The sequence below is a fragment of the Rattus rattus genome, chromosome 1 (genome assembly GCF_011064425.1).
Source record: "Rattus rattus isolate New Zealand chromosome 1, Rrattus_CSIRO_v1, whole genome shotgun sequence".
Taxonomy (NCBI): domain Eukaryota; kingdom Metazoa; phylum Chordata; class Mammalia; order Rodentia; family Muridae; genus Rattus; species Rattus rattus.
Genome location: NC_046154.1, coordinates 37,746,445 through 37,756,919, shown reverse-complemented (window position 1 = coordinate 37,756,919; position 10,475 = coordinate 37,746,445). Strand labels below are relative to the sequence as shown.

General features: G+C 48.4%; 1 protein-coding gene across 2 annotated transcripts; it reads left to right on the top strand.

The window, feature by feature from the left end:
* The first annotated feature begins 3,163 nt into the window (after positions 1–3,163).
* On the top strand, positions 3,164–9,034 carry Svbp (small vasohibin binding protein). Of its 2 annotated transcripts, none has more exons than XM_032899170.1 (3): positions 3,164–3,314; positions 3,694–3,843; positions 8,630–9,034. In XM_032899170.1, exons 2-3 carry the CDS (start codon positions 3,730–3,732, stop codon positions 8,714–8,716), a joined length of 201 nt encoding a protein of 66 aa, XP_032755061.1. In that variant the 5' UTR covers positions 3,164–3,314; positions 3,694–3,729; the 3' UTR covers positions 8,717–9,034. The 2 variants fall into 2 exon arrangements, with proteins under 2 accessions (XP_032755061.1, XP_032755066.1); XM_032899175.1 differs by lacking the exon at positions 3,164–3,314 and adding an exon at positions 3,453–3,598.
* Positions 9,035–10,475: the final 1,441 nt, after the last annotated feature.

Below are 10,475 nucleotides of genomic sequence, written 5' to 3'. Positions count from 1 at the left end.
TTAGTATACTAATACACTGGTGTGCATGTGCGTGTGCTGTCTCTGTGTGTGTGTGTGTGTGTGTGTGTGTGTGTGTCTATGTGTGTGTGTGTAGAGGCAAGAGGTCAATGTCAAGTGTCTTCCTCAGTTGAGCTCCACCTTACATTTTGAAAATGAGTCTCTTACTGAATCTGGGCCCTCTGAAGTGGGTAGGTCGTCTGGTCATCATGCTCTGGGAAATCTGCCTGTCTAAAAACCCTTGTATTATATCATAAGGCTTTCTCCTGTGCTATTTTAATGGCTGTGTTGAATTTTATTAAAGCTACTCTTTCGTCCATTTGTTTGTTTGGTTTTTGTTTTGAGACAGAGTCTATCTATGTAACCCTAGCTGTCCTGAAGCTCACTCTGTAAACCAGGCTGTCCTTGAACTCACAAAGATCTGCCTTCCTCTGCCTCCTGAGTGCTGAGATCAAAGGCGTGTGCTACCACAAGCAGCCCATTCATTCATCTTAACTCCGATGGTAAGATGCTGGCTATTACAGGCTTCCGCCTTACACACAGAGCTGTTTCTGGTCATTTACTTATAACAAGTCCTTAAAAGTGAAGTTGCTTAAATGAATGGTTGGGGTCAATTTTTAAAAACTGAGGTAAAACACTTTGCCATTTTACATTTTGCTTCCTTCTGGTATTGGGCATTGAACTCGCAGTCTCCCACACACCGTGCTCTACCACTGAGCTAGATCCCCAGTCTTCTTTTTTTTTTTTTTTAAAGATTTATTCATTTATTATATAGAAGTACACTGTAGCTGTCTTCAGACACACCAGAAGAGGGCATCGGATCTCTTTACAGATGGTTGTGAGCCACCATGTGGTTGTTGGGAACTGAACTCAGGACCTCCGGAAGAGTAGTCAGGTGCTCTTAACCGCTGAGCCATCTCTCCAGCCCCGATCCCCAGTCTTCTTACTTCTTTGAGACAGGCTCTCAGAAAGTTGCCCTAGGCTGGCCTTGAAATCACTCTATATGTAGCTCAGGCTGGCATTCAGCTTGTGATTCTCCTGCCTCAGCTTTTCCAGTAACTGGGATTAGAGGCATAGCATTTTAATCATTTTAAAGTCTATATGTAAAAGTATTCACATTGCCGTGCACCAAATCTCTAGAATTTTGTCTTGCAAAATAAACTCTATATCCATTGAATAATAACTTTCCTTTCCCCTTCCCTCAAGCCCTTAGTAACCACTTTATGTTTCCTAAGAATTTGACTAATTTTGATACCTCGTCAAAATGGAAGCATGTACTAATGTGTGTTTGTGTGTGTGCACATGTGTGCACACTCATGTGATTATGCCCATTTTTGAGGTTTTGAGATCTAGTGCAGAATTGGCCTCTGAGAAGACTATAACAACTCAGACTGAAAGACGTTCATTGTCCTTGTAGGCTTCCCATTGGGTGTAGCCCTAGCAGGCCTGGAGTTTGCTAGGTGGACCAGGCTGGCCTTAGACACACAGGGATCCATTTGCCTCTCCTTTTGGAGTGCTAGGATTATGAGTGACAGAGGGAGGGAAAAGCAGGTCTGAATGTGTCTCCAGAGACCAATGTCTTCTGAGCCCTGTCTAAAATGCCTGTTTAGCACTTACCAGCTGGGTAACCTTGGACACCTAACATTTCCATGCCTGTTTCTGATTAGATATTGTATTGGTACTTGTGCCTTTATGAGGAATAGGGGACTTAATAATGCAATGCTCTCAGAATATTGCCTAGAATATAGGAAACCCCAAAGGGAAGTAGCTACTGTTATTATGCTAGCTCTTCCTCCTTCTCCCTCAGACATTTCTTGCTACTATAACAAGTGAAAGTGGTAGCTAGAAATTCTAATTTACACCCTCTTGATTATCTGTGAGCTGTTTCTCTCCCTTCTTCTCCCTCTCTTTCCACCTCCCACCTCGTGTGTGTGCGTGTATGTGTGTGTATGTGTGTATGTGTGTGTGTGTGTGTGTGTGCGCGCGCGCACACGCGTGCACACGCTCGTGTGTATTGACTAAATATACTTCTGTCATGATGCTTGTGGTGGTTTGATTATGCTTGGCTCAGAGAGTGGCACTAGTAAGAAGTGTGACCTTGTTGAAGGAAGTGTGTCACTGTGGGGTTGGGCCTTGAGACTCTTCTGGCCATGTGGGAGACAGTCTTTTCCTGTTTGCCTTCAGAACAAGATGTAGAGAAATGGCTCGATGGTTAAGAGCACTTGTTGCTCTTGCAGAGAATCTGGGTTTGGTCCCAGAACCCAGCTCGCAACCATCTTTATCTTCAGTTCCAGGGGATTCTATACCCTCTCTGGCGCCCAGCACCAAGCCTGCCTGCACACCACCATGCTTCCTGCCATGATAATAATGGACTGAACCTCGGAACCAGTAAGCCAGCCCCAATGAAATGTTGTCCTTCATAAGAGTTGCCCTGGTGTCTTTTTACAGCAAAAGAAAAAACCTAACTAATACAACTCAACTTCTGTCAGGCTGAGGGTATAGCTCAGTAACAAAGGGATTGCCTAGCACAGGCTTGGGGCCTTGAATTTGTTTTGTTTGGTTTGTTTTGTTGAGGCAGGGTCTCACTGTGTAGCTCTGGCTGGCTGGAACTCATTATGTAGACCAAGCTGGTCTCTAATTCATAGAGATCCTTGTGTCTCCACCTTCTCAGCGCTAGGATTAAAAGCATGCACCACCAGGCCCCGCTTGGGGCCCTGTATTTTAAAATAGATAGACATAGATGGATAGATCGATATATAGATATAGATAGACAGACAGACCGATAGAACAAAGCTTTCCAAGCACTGTGGCATACAGGATCCCATTTGATCCTCCTTTTAGATCTATATAAAACAATAAGGAAGCAATCAGCGATCCTGACTTTCTTGATTTAGAACCTGATGCTCAGAATTCCAGTGCTAGCCAATTTCAACCACAGGAATCAGATTTTGCCTTTCAGAGCCTCACAGTTGTCCCAGAAACTAGAAGCCAGGAAAAGCTTTGGTTACTTGTAAGAATGTCCCTGCCCCAGGTTCCGCCCCTCCTGCTCCCGGATCCGCCCTCCAACCATAGGTCCCGCCCTACCCGCCTCCGATCCCGCCCCTCCCGGTCCGGCCACGCCCAGGTGTGCTCGCTACGCCTGCGCAGTGGCTTCTGCGGGAGGGACACCTCAGGCCGCGGCCCCGCCCTCCCGGCGCGGCCCGCCCAGTCCAAGGGCAGCGGGCTGGGCGCTGCGGTCCCGCGGAAGGGGGAGGCTAGGGTAAACTCCGCGTGGGGGCTTGTCTGCGACGTGGCGGAGTTCGGGAGCCTGAGGCCGGGTAAGGAAACGCGCGGACCCCCGAGCCGCCATCTTGCCGCGGAGGGGCCGGGCGGGCGGGCGGGCGGGGCTGGCTGAGGGGGCTGCCGCGGACCGAGTGGCTTGCCCCTCGGCCTCTGAGACCCGGCCCTACCGTAAGCCCCCGGCTTGTAGCTGCTTTCTCGGGCCTTTTCATCTGCTGCTCTCCCGGGGTTGGTAGGGAAATACCAGAAAATGACTGCTGTCCCATTGTGCAGGAAACTGAGACTCAGAAGTGAGGAGACTCGACTAGGACCGCACAGCAAGGTGCTGGCAGTGGGACTCCAGGGCACCCTGCCTCACCTGCCACGCTAGGGAGTTGGGAGAAAGACTAGCAAGCGGTTCTCTTTTTATACCATCAGGTCAGAGCTGATCAAGAAGCATTCGGAAGCCAAACCATGGATCCACCTGCCCGGAAAGAAAAATCCAAAGTTAAAGAACCTGCCTTCAGAGTGGAGAAGGCTAAACAGAAATCTGCCCAGCAGGAGCTGAAGCAAAGACAAAGAGCAGAGGTGAGACTAAGGAGGGAGCTCTGTATATCTGCGTCAGCTAGAGAAGGTGCTGGAAGAAAAAACAACAGAGAAAACTTACTAGGGGTCCCTACTTGTCCGTAGGCATTGGTCCCTCCAGAGGTAGAGAGTCCATCCAGGTCCCAAATGGTGAGGTGGAAGCCCAGAGTCACACACCAAGTTAGTGTCAGAATCCCAACCTGTACCAGGTTGCCAGTTGACTCCTAGCACAGAGCTTTTGTGTTAGAGATGTGAGGAATGCATGAAAACAAAAAATGCATGGTGAGAGAGGGGTCAGGGTGGGAGGAGAATGTGAACAAATGAATGAAGAAGGCACGAAGTGCCAGTGTGACCTGCGACCCGGTACATATGTGCATTTGATGCACAAAGTAGCTAGTTGGTGGGCGAGATGGTAAAAGTCCTTACCGGAGAAGCCTGATAACCTGAGTCTGTCCCTCAGAATCCATATATAGTTGAAAGAACAGAAGTCTCCATAAAACTGACCTCCACACTTGCTGTGGCACACACACCACCACCACCAGGACCAGCAGCAGCAACAGCAGGTTTTTACGTGTCTGCTCGGAACCATGTAAAGGCCCAAGCTTTGAGCCCACCAGTGTGCTTCTTTGTTCTCTCAACACTTAGAATCGTTTTACAATAAAAAGCTTTAAAATGTTTACATTGCTAACGAACCACATCCAGACACGAGTATTTTAATATTTAGCAATAGGAAAAAAGCTTGCTGGTCTTTTCTGCCTCTTTGTTGCGTGTGTTTTGGAGAAGCACCTGGTATTCAGCTTCTCAGACTGGCAGTGGTGGCAGTAGTGTCAAATTTTCCTAGAATTTTCTTAAGATAAAGTCACATATACATGTGGCGTCTCCTTTGACCGTTTCTTGCCTTACACCTTTTCTCCTGTTCTGTGGCTAAGTCCTTTTGTTGAACACATTTTCATTCAAATAGATGGATACCTTACCTGTACATGGTGTATGTTTTGTCTGCCTGGCATTTTAGAGATAGTCATGGTACTCTTAAGAACCTGTTTTCTTTGTTCTTTATAGAGTCTACACTAGAAACCTCTCTTTAAAAGATGTGGTTTTCATTGTGTGTGGTGGATGTGTGGACATGAGTTCAGGTGCCCGAGGAGGTTACACAAGCACATCGGATGCCCTGGAGCTGGAGTTACAGGTGGTTAGAAACCACCTGGCACAGACGCGAGTGTGGAACTGGGTCCTCGGGAAGAGCAGCGAGGCTCTTAGTCACCGAGCCCTCTCTCCAGCCCCCAGACCACCTCATTTAGGGTACTTACCCATTCCTCCTGTGATGGGTGTTGTAATTACTTAGTTTTGCTTTTACAAACATTCATGGTGGGGAAAAAACTTTTTAGATGCTTCCTTGGCCCCTGTGCTAGGATTTCTGTCAGGTATTGGACTAGAGGAATTACCAGGTGCCAATCAATTCTCCGAGCCCTTGCCAAATGGCTTCCAGAGGATTCCTCAAACTTGTCCTGTTGACAGTGTGAGACTGACAGTTGATATTGTCAGACTTCGTTTATTGGATCCATTTATTAAATAACTATCCAGGGGTTGGGGATTTAGCTCAGTGGTAGAGCGCTTGCCTAGCAAGCGCAAGGCCCTGGGTTCAGTCCCCAGCTCCGGAAAAAAAAAATTAAATAACTATCCAGCTGCTGCTATGGGTAGGCAGAAGTTTATGGACTTGAGACACATGATTTGCCAAGACAGAGAACAGTTCTGCCTTCGCGGAGCATGCATTCCAATAACCGTAGTAATTCCAGAAGTCTTCCGTTCTGTGAACAAACATGCCGTTTCTTAACTTAGACCTAAGCTGTCCATCTTAATTGCTTTATGCTTAGCAGGCAGTTCCAGGGGCACTGTAAGAAACAGCCCCCGCCCCCAAACTGTTCTGTGCCCACTGAAAGCTAGGTGTGGAGAGCATTGTTCCCGTCCTTCCGAGCATCTACTTGTCTGGTTCCCATGCATTCTTCCCATGGCATGTGGGAAAGGATGCTTGTGAACATCACTTCCTCCATGCCTCTTTGGTAAAATGAGGGTGGTAGGATCTACCTCACAGTATTAGAAGGAACTGAAATAGAAATTACATAGGTAAAGTACTTACCACAGTGCCTGGCACACTGCAGGCATTTGATAACTAGCAGTAACCATGACCTGGAGTCACCATGCATCCAAGCAGCCAGTGTGCTTTTACCATGTGGACTTAGAAGGACCAGCTGGTTGTGTTTGCTGGGTGTCAGACTGTATGTCCATGCTGGCAGCAGCTGGCACCTATAGGTCCTTGTGTCAGCCTGAGGCGGGCCTGTACATGTGTGAGCAAATCTCAAGGCAGGTGTTACTATGTCCCCTTACCCTTTGGGAATCCTTCTGGAATAAGTGCTGTGACCAGAGTGCAGCTGTTCCCGAGGGCAGGCCTGCGTCTGAGCAGTGCTTCTTACTTTGTGGCCCCTTTGTTTTGTTTCTGTGGTGTTGGGGCTTGAACCCAGAGCCTGTATGTCCCTGTGCTCTACCACTGAGCCATACCCCCACTGCAGTCTGCCATTTGCTTCCTCCACAGCTGTCTTGCTATTTTGTCTGTGTTTCCTGGAATGGGAAGTAATCTTCCACAGGACTGTGCCAGCATTTCCTCAGGAAGGAGGGCATAAAGATAGCATCTTTCCAGAAAGTTAGCTGTGAAGGAGAGGGAGAGGCATGCATGGGATAGGAAGCTCATTTGGAGCTGAAGTAGCTTAGCCACACTTATCATAGCACTGCTGTGACCCTAAGACTTGCAGACCCAAAGTGTCACTCCCTGCCTCAGAGACCCTGGACGTCTTAAACCTTTTCTTGCCTGCATACTGTCCCCTCTCTTCTACTGTTATGCTTCTTAGACTGGGAATGCTACTTAATCTCCCTGTCAGTCCCAGGACAGAAAGTAACATAAAATCACAAAGGCAGGCAGGCATCAAACGTACAAGGCAGAGACGTTTATGCTCTTAAAGTAGAGAGTATTAATGTAATAATGTATGGTAAAGAAAAATAAACACCTTCATATCTACCACTCAGCCTGAATCAACTTGAAGCCAAGCCCAGTGGCACATACCTGTAGTCCTAGCATTGGGAGACTAAGGTAGATGGATGAGTACATGAATTCAAGACCAGCCTGAGTAAGGTAGTGAGGCCTTGTTTCAAAAAAGAAAATGAGGGAAGGAAGGAAAGGAGTGGGGGAGAAGGAAATAGATCAGGAACTTGGAAGCCCCAGTACTACTTCTGGTGATGTGTGTGTTCACACGACTACTTTGATTTAATGCAGATCATCCCATTACTGTTCTGTGTGAACTCACTACCTCTGTAGTGTGTACTCTGAGTAGTATTTCATAGCATGACAAAAAAGTCACTTCATTGCATATTTCTGGATTGTTAGTCATGTGCCACTAGGTCTGGCCTCAGGTTCATTTGCCTTTGTTTTGAGACAGGATCTCTCTCTATAACCCTGACTGGCCTAGAATACTTTATGTAGACCAAGCTGGCCTTGAACTCAGAGATCTGGCTGCCTCTGCCTCCTGAGTACTGTGACTGGAGGTGTGAGTCACTGTCCAGCCTTCTTTTTCTTGATTCTTTTTTAATGATTATTCATGTGTATTAGTGTGTGTGCCCCTGGAGCAGGGGAGCTAGGACTGAACCCCAGTCCCGTTGTGAGAGCAGCAGCACTCTTGACTGCTGAGACATTTCTCTCTGGCTCCAAGTTCTACCCTTCTTTTGCCTCTCAAGATTTTTGTTTTATTTTTGTTGCATCACCGGCTATTCTGGAACTATGTAGACCAAACTGGCCTCAAACCCACAGAGGTCCACCTACCCATGCTTCCCAAGGGCTCCCCAGATAGCTTTATTGTTATGAGTGTTTTGCCTGTATGCATGTCTGTGCAACATGTGAGTGCCTGGTGCTCATGGAAGCCAGAAGAGGGCATAGGATTCCCGGGACCTGAAGTTAAAGACGGTTGTGAGCCATCAGGTGGGTGCTGGGACCAAATCCCAGATCTTTTGCAAGAGCAACAGGTGCTCTTAACCATTGAGCCATTTCTCTGGCCCCAAGTTCTGTTTCTTTTTTTTTTTTTTTTGGTTTTTTTTTTCGGAGCTGGGGACCGAACCCAGGGCCTTGCGCTTCCTAGGCAAGCACTCTAACCACTGAGCTAAATCCCCAACCCCCCAAGTTCTGTTTCTTAAATTGGTGGTGGACACTGTATTCTGTGACTGGTTCTCTATTCCTGGACATTTTTCCTTACTACATTTGTGTGTGTGTCGTGGGACATGTACGGGGGTCAGAGTGTTTTCAAGGCTTTCTCCCTAGTACATGGCCTGCGCCAGGTCATGTTCCTACTGCCTCCTCCCTGGACGTGTGCAAATGCCCCCTAAGTAGCTGAAAATCCCCCCACCCCACTCCCAACTGGCCTCGAAGCACAGTCAGGCTGACCCCGCATACCAGTGTCTGCTGCTCTCTAGAGCCGGCAGGTGACACGCAGACTCCCTGGAGTGGCTTTGAGGCCCAGACAGTCTTGTCTCTTTTCAGCTCCTCAGCTCCCCAGTGGATGCTCCACATTGACACACTTGCAGTTCCCAGAACTGATTCTGTGCTTCCCTCCCAGCTGTCAGGTGCCATGCATAAAGACCAAGCCCCGTGCCTCATTGCTGCTCTCCTCAGCCCTGGATGGAAGCTGCCATCCTGCCCGAGTCAGGTGTCCATGCTGCTGCTTCCATTGCTAATGTACCTTTCTCTATTCAGATCTATGCTCTCAACAGAGTCATGACGGAGCTGGAGCAGCAGCAGTTTGATGAGTTCTGTAAGCAGATGCAGCCCCCCGGGGAGTGAGCCAGCCTGCATCCCAGTCAGAGGGACTGCCTTTGTCTGTGAGCTCATTCCCACTGTTCGCCGGGCTGGCCCACTGGAGCCTTACAGAACTGATCAGGACTTGTGGAGACCTCTGCACTGACTTTCCTATGGGTAACTTCCACCTCACTGGTTTCTACTCTCAAAATGGCCCAGTGCTTGCTGGGTAGACTTTTCATCTAGGACAGTGGATTTTTTCAAAAAGATCTCTTTTTTCTATTGTTTGAGAAAAATCATTGTTTCTTGTGAAACTGTGTTTCTTCCCTAAAAATAATAAAATACAAAAATGTTTGTCCTTGCTTTAGAGGGAATGCCTGCTCACAGAAAGTGGAACAAAAACTGGAGCGAGGGGAACTGGAGAAATGACTCAGCTGTTAGGAGCACTGGCTGCTTTTGCAGAGGACCCAGGCTCAGTTCCCAGCTCCCAGTTCACAACCACCTGAAACTCCAGCTCCAGGGTATCTATCATTTTCTGGCCTCTTTGGATACCACACACACACACACACACACACACACACACACACACACACACACACACACAGAGTTAAAATAGGTCTTTTAAAAAAAATGATCTGGGGCCTGGAGAGATAACTCAGCAGTTAAGAGCACTGACTGCTCTTCCAGAGGTCCTGAGTTCAATTCCCAGCAACCACATGGTGGCTCACAACCATCTGTAATGGGATCCGATGCCCTCTTCTGGTGTGTCTGAAGACAGCTACAGTGTACGACATACATAAAATAAATAAATCTTTTTTTTTTAAAAAAAATCTGGGTATGGTGTAGCATGCCCTTAAATCCCTCCATCCGTGGCAGTGGATTCCTGTGAGTTTGACGTCAACCTGTTCTACATACAAGTCCCAGGCCAGCCAAAGCTACATAGTGAGACCCTGTCTCAAACACACGCACATGTACACAGGACAAGGAGGCGGGATGGGATCCAATGGCCACTGGGACACTGATGGTGGCGTTGCCTTTGGAATAAGGACAGCTCATTAGTTTTCTCCAGGGGAAAGAATGCAGGAGTTGGTGGGTTTGGTAAGGCAGTATGGAGGTTCTCTAGGGAGCAAGAAGCCGGGTGACAGAGAAAGGGGAGGTGATGGAGGCTTGGGAGGAGAGGGTGTGAGACAGTAGTCGAGTTCTATAGAGAACGGAGGCATGGGCGACAGCTGGGCAGCAGTGAGGCTTCACCGGGGATGAGCAGACATGGACACCAAGCAGCGCTGGCCAGTGCTCTCCTGCCCTGGTTGGCTTTGGAGGGAGGCCCAGGAGATGGAGAGTCGTGAGGAAATGAACCAGGACTTTGCTCAGCAGCTAAAGCGGAAGCAAAGGAGGGCGGGAGGTGTGTGTCCCCAGGGCACGGATTAGAAGGACAGCCTGGCTCTAAGCTGTGAAGGGTAAATGAGAATCCGGTGTGGGCTCACGCCTCTACTCCCAGAATGTGGGAGCCTGAGGCAGGAGACTGGGAGTTTAGGGCCAACCTGGGCTACATAGTGAGACCCTGACTCCGTGAATGAGAACTGGCAGAGAGAAGGGGCTTTGGAAGGTGCCTAAAGCTCATCGGTTACAATGTCTGTGGTTGAAACCGAGCTAGAGTACCCTGGAAGGGATCAGAGAGCAGAGCGCAGGGAACAGAGGGCGAGAGGCCGTTCTTACTGGGATGATGACAGAGCCAGGGGATTACTGCAGAAGGCTGAAGAGGATGGAGGACCGGGTCTTTGGAGTTTGCTGAGAACTGAGAAGC

Excerpts from the sequence above, each read along its gene's own strand:
- Svbp (XM_032899175.1), top strand. The coding sequence starts at position 3,527 with ATGACTGCTGTCCCATTGTGCAGGAAACTGAGACTCAGAAGTGAGGAG. Across the intron at positions 3,599-3,693 it reads GACTAGGACCGCACAGCAAG|GTCAGAGCTGATCAAGAAGC; the intron begins GTGCTGGCAGTG and ends TTATACCATCAG. Across the intron at positions 3,844-8,629 it reads AGCAAAGACAAAGAGCAGAG|ATCTATGCTCTCAACAGAGT; the intron begins GTGAGACTAAGG and ends TTCTCTATTCAG.